We start from the raw sequence: 17500 nt of genomic DNA on the forward strand, positions 1-17500 counted from the left end.
GTCTGTTTTTGTACCTTTTATATTTATATTTGTATAAGAAAAAAAGAATGAAAACAATGGTAAGGGCTAGTCATATAGCTAAGCATATAGCTACCTTTCATTACAATTTAAAACACCAAGAAAATGTCAAGCTGGCTTGGGGTGGGCCCTTTGTGGGTTTTCATGCAAAAAAAAAAAAAAAAAAATTCTAATTTAATAGTTTTTTTTTTTTTTTTTGTCAGGAAAAAACGTTTATTTTTGTCAGTAATTGCCAGGAATAATGGACATACTTGTCAGGAAATGTCATGAATTTTATGTCTTGAAATATTAATATTGTTAAGTTGGATTTTAAAGATGGCCGCCGTTGACCCCTTTCCGCAAAGTTAATTTTTGGTAAACTTTTTTTTTTTTTTCATGCCCATTATGCAAGTTAAAAACCTTTGTTAGCAATTTGTTTGAGGTTCAGCCCCATTTTGACTGGACTATTGTAGATGTCTGTAACATCATCAATTCAAGAAGGGGCACAGGGATCCCAACATGTCTACATTAATAAATGCAGATTTGTAGTCTCATCTGTTATTCTCATTTAATCACCTATGCTCCGTCTATTGCATAAACACTTAGTCATGCCTGAGGTTTGGCCATTTTCATCACCAAGCTAGCCACAGCGGATTGGTGATGGTGCGAGACTTTAGTATGGTTGTTCACAGCATAACAACCTAGTTTGTGTTGCCCTGACCAGTACAGCTTTAATGATCATGGGGATACACAAACATTTTCCCCACGTTAAGGTATCCCCACTTAGAAATTGATTATATATATATATATATATATATATATATATATATATATATATATATATATATTTAGAATTTAACCATAATTATCATTACACAATCCCAATTTTCCCGAATGAGTTAGATACACTTCAACCTGAAAATGCCTGAACTCGTGTACAAATAGATTTAAAAACCTTAAGTCAAGATTTAAACCGTAAGTCTAGATTTAAACTCGCTCACCTTAGGATATGTTGAGATTTAACCATCTCGACCTAGTACATAAATTAAAGTTGCATTTACCTGTAACAAATAGTAACGTAACGGCATTATTTATATAATTGTGAAATTAATTGCCTCAGTTATCAAATAAGTAATATAAAATACGTTTACTGTAAATACAATAGTTTATTCAGTACTAAATAACGAACTTTTGACAAATAAAATAAAGAGTTTACATCACTTAGAAATTCAAATTTGCATTGATATTTTCACGATAATTTGCGAAAACTCATAACCTAACGGGAATTTCATAATACATACTACTAGTAACCAACTAGGCGTGACAATTTGTAAATAAAAGACTGCTGTGAAATCACATTGACTCAATATTCTACCCCAAGTACGCTAATTGACAAGAGCTTCAAATGACTATTGTATGATGCAGTGAATGAACAAAACCAGTGAAACTTGGGTTATACCTAATTTTTTTTTTTATCAATTCAAAAGAAGACTTTTATTTAAGAAATAGAATTATAATCTTAAATAACATTACCTTATGCATAAACTATTAAAATAGAATCATGAGTTTTCATTTAGCAATAAATTTGGTAAACAAACTAATTCACTGCTTATGATTCTTTACATGAAATTGCCAATATCTCCTAACCTAAGACACAATCAAATGAAAACAAAATCACTGGAAGATTCTATGGCACAGACAACCTAAAAAGCTAATAAGAGTAACAGATTTTTGAAATGTTCCGTTCTTGAAAGGATGGTATTGCCATTTCTTATGAGCAGTGTTGCACTCTACTACTAAACAACTGTAAGATAATTTTATGTAAACAATAACTGAACTTATCATAAAGACTACTCATATCTGTAATTTTCTGTTGTCAATAAACCAACTGTTGTGACTAATTTTTTGCCGATCGAAGTTGTTAAACTTATGATTTAAGAGAATAAGTAATAATTCACGAACTAAGTAAAGGAAAAATTTACCCTCTATATTTGACCATTCAATTTAAACCAGTAAAATTCTGAAATATACGCCCGCATCTGGGGAACAGCGTATTTAGATCTACAAAACTCTGGAACGCCCCTGCAGCTTTAAGGGTCAAACTTTTGGGGGCTGTGGTTTTACCGAATAAGCTCCTGTCGAGCCAAAAATGCCGGGTAGTCTAATGAACGAGAGGTCAAAATTGATGAAAAGGATTACAAGGGAGTCATCGTTCAAAATTGTATATATTCAAAGGATAGCAGGAATAGGCCACCTGCTTTGGAACATTTAAACTGCCTGAAGTCTGTCAAGTCTGTTTAATCTACATCTATGAGGACTTACTTACGTGGAAATCAATGTTTGTATATAAATATGGAAACGACATCGCAATACATAACAGGCCATTATTTATTCATAACTCCAAATTTGTGATTTATTTGTGATCTAATTTTTTGACCTTATGTTAATTAAGGAACACCCGAATAAGAAAACTTTGACCTTCCACGCTTGAACAATTGTTAATCACTGAGAGAAAGTCAATCCAAAGATGCTTGACACAGATTTTATTAAAGAAAAAAAAATATACATATACATGTCTCGTAATCAATCTAACAGATATTAGATATTAGATATATATGTACATATATATATATATATATATATATATATATATATATATATGTACATATATACATATGTACATATATATATATATATATGTACATATATATATATATATATATATATATATATATATATATGTATATATATATATATATATATATATATATATATATATACATATATATATATATATATATGTATATATATATATATATATATATATATCTATATATATATATATATATATATATATGTATATATAATACCAAATACCTCAAAAATACAAAATGTAGCAATGGGAAATTGGATAAAACCTACAGTTTTCATAAAGATAAATATAATTATAACTTCTTAGGCATTTTTGTCTTTTCTGATGTATTACTGCAGGAGCTTAATATTCTGTGATATTCTAATTTCAGGTTGGCCAAAGTGAAGTACCGATAACTATGGATGCTGACAAGTGTGCTATTTGCAACAATGAACTGTTCAGTGATGAAGAATGAACCCTCAACTCAGCATCAGCCAGAACATTTCCAGTATGAGCGTTGTGGTTAACCCCCTGCACTTTTTTATTCTTTCGGAGTACTGCGAGAGGCAAAAAAACGGGCTTTAGCAGACGCAATATGGGGACTGACTTCCCCTGTACAATCAGGTCCACAGTCTTCAGATCCACAGTATCTCTTAGATGGTGGAGCACTACTTCAACGCCTCCCATGGCAAAAAGGTCTGTGCCCAATATCGCAGATGTCACAACTATATATGGAAAAGCATGCGTTGTCTTTGATGGGTATGAAAGTGGTCCATCCCTTAAAGACACGGCTCACCGACCCCAAGCAGGGTGTTCTGTTGCTGTTAATATGTCACTGACCCCTTTAATGGTGTTAAAATTAAAAAAGGATGTTTTCCTAGCTAATCAAGAAAACTAACAATTGTTCATCGAAGAGTTTGGAGGAAGTAGGTTGTAAAGCAGTCCATGCATCTGGAGACCCTGACGTATTGATTGTGAAGACTGCTCTAGAACTGGCACAGACAGGAGAAACCATTTTGATAGCAGATGACACTGACCAATAGAGATGATGGTTACAACATCTACTTCACGCCACAGCCAAAAGCTAGTGCAAAAAGTGTGAAAGTCTGGAACATCAAAGAGATGAGGAAATCTTTGGGAGATGTGGTCTGTTCCAACATTATTTTCATCCATGCACTACTGGGTTGTGATTCTACATCCAGTGTTCATGGAATTGGGAAGGCAGCGTCCCTTCGAAAGGTGATGAACAATAGATGCTTCCTCAAACTGGCAGAAGTGTTTGGCAAGGATAGCAGTGCAGAAGAGGTTATTGAAGCTGGGGAGAAGACTTTAGTGTGCCTGTACAATGGTAATGATAGGAAAAACATCAATCATCTCTGACTGAGGCGCTTTAAGGAAAAGGTTGCAAAAAGCTCAAAGTATGTTGAGGCCAAATCATTGCCACCAAGAGCAGCTACGAAGTTCCAGAGCCTTCGAGTTTACTTACAAATTTAGGAATGGAAAGGTAGAAACCAGCTAAAACATGACGAATGGGGATGGAAACTTTCAGATGGTAAATTATAACCAATCAAGACTGACTTGCCAGCTGGTCCTGTAAATTTGTTGGCTATAATTAAGTGTAACTGTACTTCAGGGTGTACTACAGCAAGATGCAGTTGTAGGAAACATGGCATTCACTGTTCAAACTTGTGTGGTAATTGCAAAGGCCTTTGACTAGTTCTTGACAAGAAATGTTCTTTGGTCCGTTTATGAACTTGTTCTGTGATGATTATGTATGAGCTATGCCCCAGCATTCGACCAACTGACCATTCCTTTATTGTAAATTGTACTTATTTTGTACCTATTTTTTTCTGAAATGTCAGGAATCAATGTGAAAATTGCCTTGAAAAAGGCTACTTAGTCTGTTTTTGTACCTTTTATATTTATATTTGTATAAGAAAAAATGCATGAAAACAATGGTAGGGGCTAGTCATTTTCAAGTGTTAGTTTATTATTAAGTATATAGCTACCTTTCATTACAATTTAAAACACCAAGAAAATGTCAAGCTGGCTTGGGGTGGGCCCTTTGTGGGTTTTCATGCCAAAAAAAAAAAAAAAAAAAAAAAAAAATAAAAAATAAATAAATAAATAAATTCTAATTTAATAAAGTTTTTTTTTGTCAGGAAAAAACGTTTATTTTTGTCAGTAATTGCCATGAATAATGGAAATACTTGTCAGGTAATGTCAGGGATTTTATGTCTTGAAATTTTAATATTGTTATGTCGGATTTTAAAGATGGCAGCCGTTGACCCCTTTCCGCAAAGTTAATTTTTGGTAAACTTTTTTTTTTTTTTTTTTACTGAAAGAGAGGCTATTCATGCCCACTATGCAAGTTAAAAACCTTTGTTAGCAATTTGTTTGAGGTTCAGCCCCATTTTGACTGGACTATTGTAGATGTCTGTAACATCATCAATTCAAGAATGGGCACAGTGATCCCTAACATGTCTACATTAATAAATGCAGAATTGAAGGCTCATCTGTTATTCTCATTTAATCACCTATGCTCCGTCTATTGCATGAACACTTAGTCATGCCTGAGGTTTGGCCATTTTTTATCACCAAGCTAGCCACAGCGGATTGGCGATGGTGCGAGACTTTAGTATGGTCGTTCACAGCATACCAACCTAGTTTGTGTTGCCCTTACTAATACAGCTTTAATGATCATGGGGATACACAAACATTTTCCCCACGTTAAGGTATCCCCTCTTAGAAATTGATAAATATATATATATATATATATATATATATATATATATATATATATATATATATATATATATATATATATTTGTACATATATATATATATATATATATATATATATATATATATATATATATATATATTAAAAATTTAACCATAATTATCATTACACAATCCCAATTTTCCCGAATGAATTAGATACACTTCAACCTAAAAATGCCTGAACTCGTGTACAAATAGATTTAAAAACCTTAAGTCAAGATTTAAACCGTAAGTCTAGATTTAAACTCGCTCACCTTAGGATATGTTGAGATTTAACCATCTCGACCTAGTACATAAATTAAAGTTGCATTTACCTGTAACAAATAGTAACGTAATGGCATTATTTATATGATTGTGAAATTAATTGCCTCAGTTATCAAATAAGTAATATAAAATACGTTTACTGTAAACACAATAGTTTATTCAGTACTAAATAACGAACTTTTGAAAAATAAAACAGAGAGTTTACATCACTTAGAAATTCAAATTTGCATTGATATTTTCACGATAATTTGCGAAAACTCATAACCTAACGGGAATTTCATAATACATAATGCTAGTAACCCACTAGGCGTGACAATTTGTAAACTAAAGACTCTGCTGTGAAATCACAATGACTCAATATTCAACCCCAAGTACGCTAATTGACAAGAGCTTCAAATGACTATTGTATGATGCAGTGAATGAACAAAACCAGTGAAACTTGGGTTATACGTAATTTTTTTTTTTTTATCAATTCAAAAGAAGACTTTTATTTAAGAAATAGAATTATAATCTTAAATAACATTAACTTATGCATAAACTATTAAAATAGAATCATGAGTTTTCATTTAGCAATAAATTTGGTAAACAAACTAATTCACTGCTTATGATTCTTTACATGAAATTGCCAATATCTCCTAACCTAAGACACAATCAAATGAAAACAAAATCACTGGAAGATTCTATGGCACAGACAACCTAAAAAGCTAATAAGAGTAACAGATTTTTGAAATGTTCCGTTCTTGAAAGGATGGTATTGCCATTTCTTATGAGCAGTGTTGCACTCTACTACTAAACAACTGTAAGATAATTTTATGTAAACAATAACTGAACTTATCATAAAGACTACTCATATCTGTAATTTTCTGTTGTCAATAAACCAACTGTTGTGACTAATTTTTTGCCGATCGAAGTTGTTAAACTTATGATTTAAGAGAATAAGTAATAATTCACGAACTAAGTAAAGGAAAAATTTACCCTCTATATTTGACCATTCAATTTAAACCAGTAAAATTCTGAAATATACGCCCGCATCTGGGGAACAGCGTATTTAGATCTACAAAACTCTGGAACGCCCCTGCAGCTTTAAGGGTCAAACTTTTGGGGGCTGTGGTTTTACCGAATAAGCTCCTGTCGAGCCAAAAATGCCGGGTAGTCTAATGAACGAGAGGTCAAAATTGATGAAAAGGATTACAAGGGAGTCATCGTTCAAAATTGTATATATTCAAAGGATAGCAGGAATAGGCCACCTGCTTTGGAACATTTAAACTGCCTGAAGTCTGTCAAGTCTGTTTAATCTACATCTATGAGGACTTACTTACGTGGAAATCAATGTTTGTATATAAATATGGAAACGACATCGCAATACATAACAGGCCATTATTTATTCATAACTCCAAATTTGTGATTTATTTGTGATCTAATTTTTTGACCTTATGTTAATTAAGGAACACCCGAATAAGAAAACTTTGACCTTCCACGCTTGAACAATTGTTAATCACTGAGAGAAAGTCAATCCAAAGATGCTTGACACAGATTTTATTAAAGAAAAAAAATATACATATACATGTCTCGTAATCAATCTAACAGATATTAGATATTAGATATATATGTACATATATATATATATATATATATATATATATATATATATATATATATGTACATATATACATATGTACATATATATATATATATATATATATATATATATATATACATATATATATATATATATATATATATATATATATATATCTATATATATATATATATATATATATATATATATATGTATATATAATACCAAATACCTCAAAAATACAAAATGTAGCAATGTGAAATTGGATAAAACCTACAGTTTTCATAAAGATAAATATAATTATAACTTCTTAGGCATTTTTGTCTTTTCTGATGTATTACTGCAGGAGCTTAATATTCTGTGATATTCTAATTTCAGGTTGGCCAAAGTGAAGTACCGATAACTATGGATGCTGACAAGTGTGCTATTTGCAACAATGAACTGTCCAGTGATGAAGAATGAACCCTCAACTCAGCATCAGCCAGAACATTTCCAGTATGAGCGTTGTGGTTAACCCCCTGCACTTTTTTATTCTTTCGGAGTACTGCGAGAGGCAAAAAAACGGGCTTTAGCAGACGCAATATGGGGACTGACTTCCCCTGTACAATCAGGTCCACAGTCTTCAGATCCACAGTATCTCTTAGATGGTGGAGCACTACTTCAACGCCTCCCATGGCAAAAAGGTCTGTGCCCAATATCGCAGATGTCACAACTATATATGGAAAAGCATGCGTTGTCTTTGATGGGTATGAAAGTGGTCCATCCCTTAAAGACACGGCTCACCGACCCCAAGCAGGGTGTTCTGTTGCTGTTGATATGTCACTGACCCCTTTAATGGTGTTAAAATTAAAAAAGGATGTTTTCCTAGCTAATCAAGAAAACTAACAATTGTTCATCGAAGAGTTTGGAGGAAGTAGGTTGTAAAGCAGTCCATGCATCTGGAGACCCTGACGTATTGATTGTGAAGACTGCTCTAGAACTGGCACAGACAGGAGAAACCATTTTGATAGCAGATGACACTGACCAATAGAGATGATGGTTACAACATCTACTTCACGCCACAGCCAAAAGCTAGTGCAAAAAGTGTGAAAGTCTGGAACATCAAAGAGATGAGGAAATCTTTGGGAGATGTGGTCTGTTCCAACATTATTTTCATCCATGCACTACTGGGTTGTGATTCTACATCCAGTGTTCATGGAATTGGGAAGGCAGCGTCCCTTCGAAAGGTGATGAACAATAGATGCTTCCTCAAACTGGCAGAAGTGTTTGGCAAGGATAGCAGTGCAGAAGAGGTTATTGAAGCTGGGGAGAAGGCTTTAGTGTGCCTGTACAATGGTAATGATAGGAAAAACATCAATCATCTCTGACTGAGGCGCTTTAAGGAAAAGGTTGCAAAAAGCTCAAAGTATGTTGAGGCCAAATCATTGCCACCAAGAGCAGCTACGAAGTTCCAGAGCCTTCGAGTTTACTTACAAATTTAGGAATGGAAAGGTAGAAACCAGCTAAAACATGACGAATGGGGATGGAAACTTTCAGATGGTAAATTATAACCAATCAAGACTGACTTGCCAGCTGGTCCTGTAAATTTGTTGGCTATAATTAAGTGTAACTGTACTTCAGGGTGTACTACAGCAAGATGCAGTTGTAGGAAACATGGCATTCACTGTTCAAACTTGTGTGGTAATTGCAAAGGCCTTTGACTAGTTCTTGACAAGAAATGTTCTTTGGTCCGTTTATGAACTTGTTCTGTGATGATTATGTATGAGCTATGCCCCAGCATTCGACCAACTGACCATTCCTTTATTGTAAATTGTACTTATTTTGTACCTATTTTTTTCTGAAATGTCAGGAATCAATGTGAAAATTGCCTTGAAAAAGGCTACTTAGTCTGTTTTTGTACCTTTTATATTTATATTTGTATAAGAAAAAATGCATGAAAACAATGGTAGGGGCTAGTCATTTTCAAGTGTTAGTTTATTATTAAGTATATAGCTACCTTTCATTACAATTTAAAACACCAAGAAAATGTCAAGCTGGCTTGGGGTGGGCCCTTTGTGGGTTTTCATGCCAAAAAAAAAAAAAATAAATAAATAAATAAATAAATTCTAATTTAATAAAGTTTTTTTTTGTCAGGAAAAACGTTTATTTTTGTCAGTAATTGCCAGGAATAATGGAAATACTTGTCAGGTAATGTCAGGGATTTTATGTCTTGAAATTTTAATATTGTTATGTCGGATTTTAAAGATGGCAGCCGTTGACCCCTTTCCGCAAAGTTAATTTTTGGTAAACTTTTTTTTTTTTTTTTTTTTTTTTTTTTTTTTTTTTTTTTTTTTTTTTTTTTTTTTTTTTTACTGAAAGAGAGGCTATTCATGCCCATTATGCAAGTTAAAAACCTTTGTTAGCAATTTGTTTGAGGTTCAGCCCCATTTTGACTGGACTATTGTAGATGTCTGTAACATCATCAATTCAAGGATGGGCACAGTGATCCCTAACATGTCTACATTAATAAATGCAGAATTGAAGGCTCATCTGTTATTCTCATTTAATCACCTATGCTCCGTCTATTGCATGAACACTTAGTCATGCCTGAGGTTTGGCCATTTTTTATCACCAAGCTAGCCACAGCGGATTGGTGATGGTGCGAGACTTTAGTATGGTCGTTCACAGCATACCAACCTAGTTTGTGTTGCCCTGACTAGTACAGCTTTAATGATCATGGGGATACACAAACATTTTCCCCACGTTAAGGTATCCCCTCTTAGAAATTGATAAATATATATATATATATATATATATATATATATATATATATATATATATATATATATATATATATTTGTACATTATATATATATATATATATATATATATATATATATATATATATATATATATATATATATATATTTGTACATATATATATATATATATATATATATATATATATGTATATATATATATATATATATATATATATACATATATTAAAAATTTAACCATAATTATCATTACACAATCCCAATTTTCCCGAATGAATTAGATACACTTCAACCTAAAAATGCCTGAACTCATGTACAAATAGATTTAAAAACCTTAAGTCAAGATTTAAACCGTAAGTCTAGATTTAAACTCGCTCACCTTAGGATATGTTGAGATTTAACCATCTCGACCTAGTACATAAATTAAAGTTGCATTTACCTGTAACAAATAGTAACGTAATGGCATTATTTATATGATTGTGAAATTAATTGCCTCAGTTATCAAATAAGTAATATAAAACACGTTTACTGTAAACACAATAGTTTATTCAGTACTAAATAACGAACTTTTGAAAAATAAAACAGAGAGTTTACATCACTTAGAAATTCAAATTTGCATTGATATTTTCACGATAATTTGCGAAAACTCATAACCTAACGGGAATTTCATAATACATACTACTAGTAACCAACTAGGCGTGACAATTTGTAAATAAAAGACTGCTGTGAAATCACATTGACTCAATATTCTACCCCAAGTACGCTAATTGACAAGAGCTTCAAATGACTATTGTATGATGCAGTGAATGAACAAAACCAGTGAAACTTGGGTTATACCTAATTTTTTTCTTTTTATCAATTCAAAAGAAGACTTTTATTTAAGAAATAGAATTATAATCTTAAATAACATTAACTTATGCATAAACTATAAAATAGAATCATGAGTTTTCATTTAGCAATAAATTTGGTAAACAAACTAATTCACTGCTTATCTCCTAACCTTAGACACAATCAAATGAAAATAAAATCACTGGAGGATTCTATGACACAGACAACCTAAAAAGCTAATAAGAGTAACAGATTTTTGAAATCTTCCGTTCTTGAAGGGATGGCATTGCCATTTCTTATGAGCAGTGTTGCACTTTACTACTAAACAACTGTAAGATAATTTTATGTAAACAATAACTGAACTTATTATAAAGACTACTCAAATCTGTAATTTTCTGTTGCCAATAAACCAACTGTTGTGACTAATATTTTCCCGATCGAAGCTGTTAAACTTATGATTTAAGAGAATAAGTAATAATTCACGAATTCAGCAAAGGAAAAAATTACCCTCTATATTTGACCATTCAATTTAAACCAGTAAAATTCTGAAATATACGCCCGCATCTGGGGAACAGCGTATTTAGATCTACAAAACTCTGGAACGACCCTGCAGCTTTAAGGGTCAAACTTTTGGGGGCTGTGGTTTTACCGAATTAGCTCCCATCGAGCCAAAAATGCCGGGTAGTCTAATGAACGAAAGGTCAAAATTGATGAAAAGGATTACAAGGGAGTCATCGTTCAAAATTGTATATATTCAAAGGATAGCAGGAATAGGCCACCTGCTTTGGAACATTTAAACTGCCTGAAGTCTGTTAAGTCTGTTTAATCTACATTTTGGAGGACTTACTTACGTGGAAATCAATGTTTGTATATAAATATGGAAACGACATCGCAATACATAACAGGCTATTATTTATCCATAACTCCAAATTTGTGATTTATTTGTGATCTAATTCTTTGACCTTATGTTAATTAAGGAACACCCGAATAAGAAAACTTTGACCTTCCATGCTTGAACAATTGTTAATCACTGAGAGAAAGTCAATCCAAAGATGCTTGATACAGATTTTATTAAAATATATATATATATATATATATATATATATATATATATATATATATATACATATACGCGTACATGTCTTGTAATCAATCTAACAGATAAAAGATATACGAACAAAATAAAAAAAAAGAATGCCAAACTCAAGATTGCTAGCCGAAACATGATGTAAAACTCCATTCGCTTCAAGAAATTTTCCAAATCTAAATATGGAAATACATTGTCACATGAGGAGGCTGATTCATTTACACTCATTAACATTTTCAGAACGGTGCACTTTAAGATTAAGCTCCAATGAAAGTTAATTTTAAACGAAAGAAAAGATAAGTAGGAATCCATAAAAACCTTCTTGATTCGAAATTCCATATTAGCTTTCTTTAGTCGAGAACTTGAACTCAAGAGAATATAAAATCACGTTTGTCAAATATCATTACATTTATTTTACCTTATAAATTATCTAGTATCAAATATATAATGTTATCAACACGTAACAGTATATCACCCAATATTTTCTACTTTTCACAATTCAGTGTAGGCAGATCTGAAATGTTTTATATTATATGATTTTACCCACCTTACTAACCTGCTGGTAATTGTCAATCCATAATATATCAAATAATGTGATTACGAAAACTTCAGTAACAATAATAAAAAAATCTTTTACTTTTTATGGTAACTATTAGTACATGTTTGTCTTTATTTCTTTCCGATATAATTAAAAATGTAACCATCTACTTCGTTAATACTTAATAATTCCAGAATTTTTCTTTTGTCACATTTAAATCAGATCAGATACACCATACAAACTTGAGGAATGACAATATATAAACACTCGCACGAATCTTCATCGGCATTATTGTTTATTACTGCAGGTTCTCTTTTCACCACTCATTCGATTAATAAACTTGACCTCATTTGTTCATCAATTACAGTGTGTGTTTCTCGATTATCCTGTTCCTTGAAGCTACTCAAGTATTTTGTTTTTCTAGTGCAAACCTTTATTGCTTTATTCTAATAAAATTGTTTAGATTCTACTTGAATGTATTTGCTTTTTCTTAATTGTTTAGTTCCTGGGGATCTTGAATCTAAAAAGTTTCCTGAGAAGAAACTCTTAAATCATGCCAGTATTTCACCATTACGGCCCATTTACTTAAGGACTTAGAGGTAGCAAGTGCTCCCCTTCAATTGGATAGAAACAGTATTGCATACTTCTCTATATACTTCGGTTAGTCATTATGAGAATACTTAATATCATTACGGAGGTATGATTTCTTTCATAAAGGCTAACTATTTTCATGAAGATATATTGCTACTGTCAAGATATTCAACAAACTACTACAAAATGCTACTTTCTCATTATCTATGCAAAACTTAGTTCTAAATTATTGCTTCTATTCTATAGTAACACATGACGACATATCCGCAAGGCGACTGAGTCAACATAAAACTGTTTTATGGGTTTTGGCTATTTCTCTTGACGATTTTTGGAAACTTTTCTTTCTTACCTCAGATTTTATATTAAAAAACGATTAATTTTTCTTTTTTTAATTTCCTTAATATGCATTTACTTTAACTTTTTAGGAGGTTCATTTATATCCTGAAAGCTTTTTCATGCCATTTTCTGCTTCTATTTTTCTCTTATGATGCCGTCCTTTTTTCCGCTTATTATCCTATTTATACATTACCGGTTAGCTGTCTTTTTCTCCTGGCTTGTTGTACATCTTTATTTTTACCCATTGTGTTTTACTTGATTAAATTTTCTCTCAATATGATCTGATAGCATTGATTATCTTTTGAGCTAAATGTTTTTACAAAAATAACAACATTCGTCAATTTCAATATTATCTATTCGTTCTTCTATAAAATCAAAAGGATCCGATTATCCTTTCTCGAAAGATATTATTTTCATGTATACACACTGGGCTTTTGTCACAATAATCAATTCATGGCTATGTGAATGATTACAATAATTATCTACTAGATGTTTCACCAGTTAATTTTACCGAATATACCATATTTTGACGTTGGTTATCAAATGATGGCTAATTCAAGATGCTTATAAAGAATTTTAATCTTATATTTACACTTTAAACAAAACACAAATTAAAGTCGTCTCACAAGATGTTAGTCGTATGACACCATTTATTTTCGAATGCCTTTGTATTTATTCAAATGTTTCATATTTACTCTAGTTCATTCAACATCAAATTTCTTGATACGGCGGGAGAATAACTATCCAACCGTTTTTTCTACCTCTGGTAGGCTAAATGTTAAAACCATTTGCGGTCGGTAACATTTCCTCGACTTCCCCTATCTCTTTAATGTATTTGGTATGTTTTGGTTTTCAATAATTTTGAATTGCTTTCTCTAGATTTTTAAGAGGTAGCATTTTCATTCATAGTTGCTCTACGTGGTCAGTTGCCTTTTCATTCGATCTTCTATATACTTCCTCCATGATGTGTGTGTTCTGCACTGTGTCTGACCTAACCAAGTATACTTATTTCTCATTTTCAATTTCAATTTTTTATGCTACGGTCATTACGACACATTGGCCTTACAAAATACCTTGTAAATTATTCCCGCTTCTTATTTCTAAACGTATGACATTTTGAATATCGTAGCCTTTATTGGATACATATAATTCAACATAAAGTATTCTAATATTATTCCTTATCCGTGTAAATATTTCAATGATGTATTATTTTTATCCTTCTGGGTTTATATCTAAGCGTTTTAAGCATTGAAAAGTATTTTTCACTAGATACTTAAGCCACGGGTTCTAGACTTTCACACATCTCATGGTACTTTTCTATTTCTTCCCCTGGGAAAATCTCACTTAAGATTTGTTTTTAAATTAAATTTTTTATCTGTGACATGTTTATTTCTGAGTTTCATCAACTATTTAGCTTATTCTTCGTCTGAAGGTTACTTGAGTATGCATAAGACTGTCAAGACTGTTCTTATTTTTCAGTAACTTTTACTGTAGGGTCCGTTGAATTTACGAGTATTATCATTTCTCTTCAGTTTCAATATATCTCAAAAGACTGCTTCCTCTGATATTAGAGCCATGTCCTCTACTTAATGACTCAGAACTTCCACGTTTTCATTCATGATAACGTACTTTTCGGTATAATTTTCTTTCATGAAGGCGTTCAGTTATCAGCTGAAAGGAGGAGCTTCATCGTCATTAGATTTCTTTGCTAGCATTGGCAAGCGACTCGTTTTCTTGCATTCATCTCGCCTAAAGGGGATGTTATCCTTTATTACTACAATCAATTGCCCTATTACAAATTATTTCTGATACTTTACTGCACTGTGTGGTGGTACCAACTTATGATGAGTTTCAGATATAACAAGAAGCAGTGTTTTCTGTCTGTTCTTTAAAAAGATCTCATGTATCGTCATACATGATTGGTAAAATCTATACACAAGGATCTCGACGGGGCACCTGTAACCACTTCAAGACCTTTGCTGATAAATATCAGCTTGTTGAGTCAGTTTGTGATGGTGCTCAAATCCGATAAAACCAATGATTATGTCAACACTAAGAAAATTATAATCGCAAATACCGTTTTCTTATGACTTATTACAACTCTATGAATGATAACCATACACCACCATTTCTAATAATTTGTATCGTTCTGCACATGCATACATATATAAGTTGATACCTTATTCCTTAAAAGTATATATATATATATATATATATATATATATATATATATATATATATATATATATATATATATATATATATCTATATAATATATATATATATATATATATATATATATATATATATATTCAACAAATAAATGATCTAGAACAACAGAAAATTTACACCAATATACAAATCTTGTGTATAAATGACATTTTTTTATACATAAGTAAAAAGAAAACAGTAATTTCACATCATCGCAAAGAGTGATAGAGGAAGAGACTGACCTGTTTAAAAGAGCTGAGGGCCCCGTTGATGCGAAGTGTGTCTGCGGCGATCGTAGCGATGCCCTCACCGGCAGCGTGAGAAGTTGAGCAGGAGTCGAGGCGCGGCAGGTGTCGGAGGGATGCAGAAGGCTTTGGGTGGTGACAATGAAGGCATGTCTCTGGCTGAGAGTGCTGCCGGATGATGCGGTCCCTGTAGGAGGTAGGTGCCACCACTACCACTTCATTAATGCCACCTTGCACCGACCGGACACTCTCGTGCGAAGGGGCACGGGGAAGGTGCGAGCACGAACACCTTACCTGAGGAGCCAGTAGCCGGTAACCCCTGTATTCGGGCCGACCGTTGTTCTCCCTGGCATGGAGTTCTATGTCGGGGACGGATCGAGTGGCGCCGTTAGTATCCTGGGCTCCACCTGCAGAACATCTTTGATTGAGGGACACCAGCGCAGTAGAAGGATAAGGCGAGCCCATGACAGCGCTGTCGCTGCTGTCGGCGCTCTCACCCATGGTTATAAGTGGACGTGGCATGGCGTAAGAAGTAACTGTCGAGGGGAAGAAGTCCCTAAAGGAGTCGTCGTCTTCAAATGACGGTGTCAGGAGGCTTTCAGTACTGGCAGCCCGGGAGGCGGGGCAGAGTAAAGGTGTCACCATCACGCTCCCTCATAACTCCAGCAGAACCATCCGACCCAAGTTGGTCCACTTTTGATGGACCACACACACATAACGAGGGGAAAGGCTGTGGGCTGCAATCTTCTTTTGATGTAGAAAGATATAGGAGGAAAATTGAGGGATGGTGGTTGTTCTAGCCACTGCGGAAGTCGGTGACGATCAGTGCTGTTTTCATTCAATCACGCATCTGCAAAAGAAAAAGAAATATCATTAGGCACAAATTGTTTCTGCAATTTCTGTTCATTAATATCATCCTTATTCTTTGCTATAAAATTATCGGTGCATGTGTGTTATGGCTTCTTGTGACTTAACCTCTAGGTATCAAAATATAGAACTTGGTTCTACGAAAAAATTAATTTCTATAATGTAATTGCCATAAAAAATCATAAGGGCAGAGGTCATCTATGTATACAAAAACATTGTCGGAAATCTAGTTAAGTGGTCAGTGCATCAAGTTCGAAACTACGACTAAAAACCAGTATAAGGCATGAATGAGTATGAGTGGATTATTGATATTATCTTGGCATTATAGCATCAATGGTCGTTGACAAGGAATGTATGATTAACGGTGAAGAGAGAGGACTATCATTTATTAATAATAATATCAGAAACAAATCGTAACTTTAGTCACTTCTAAGAACAAGAAAACAACAAAGAAAATCTATTTCGACTATACCATTGCAGAAATAGGAAAACAATTAAACCAGGGGTAGTATTTAAAACATAATTCAATAGCCGATGGAAAGAAAGATATGAAAAATAATCAATGACAAGACTGCTAATATTTAGATAGATATACGCAAACGCACACAGAGATTCAACGCTTTCCACTATATATATATATATATATATATATATATATATATATATATATATATATATATACAGTATATATATATATATATATATATATATATATATATATATATATATATACATATATATATATATACATATGTTATATATATATATATATATATATATAT

At 32.7% G+C, this 17500-nt stretch overlaps 1 protein-coding gene across 1 annotated transcript in view; it reads right to left on the bottom strand.

Moving 5' to 3' along the window:
- LOC137634687 (uncharacterized) overlaps positions 1-17500 on the bottom strand; it is an 807811-nt gene that overhangs the window by 227643 nt on the left and 562668 nt on the right. Inside the window, exon 2 of the mRNA XM_068367171.1 lies at positions 15849-16701. Coding sequence (XP_068223272.1) covers positions 15849-16496 — 648 coding nt within the window. The 5' untranslated portion in view covers positions 16497-16701. The remainder of the gene's footprint in view (positions 1-15848; positions 16702-17500) is intronic.

The sequence above is a fragment of the Palaemon carinicauda genome, chromosome 45, assembly GCF_036898095.1.
Source record: "Palaemon carinicauda isolate YSFRI2023 chromosome 45, ASM3689809v2, whole genome shotgun sequence".
Lineage (NCBI taxonomy): Eukaryota > Metazoa > Arthropoda > Malacostraca > Decapoda > Palaemonidae > Palaemon > Palaemon carinicauda.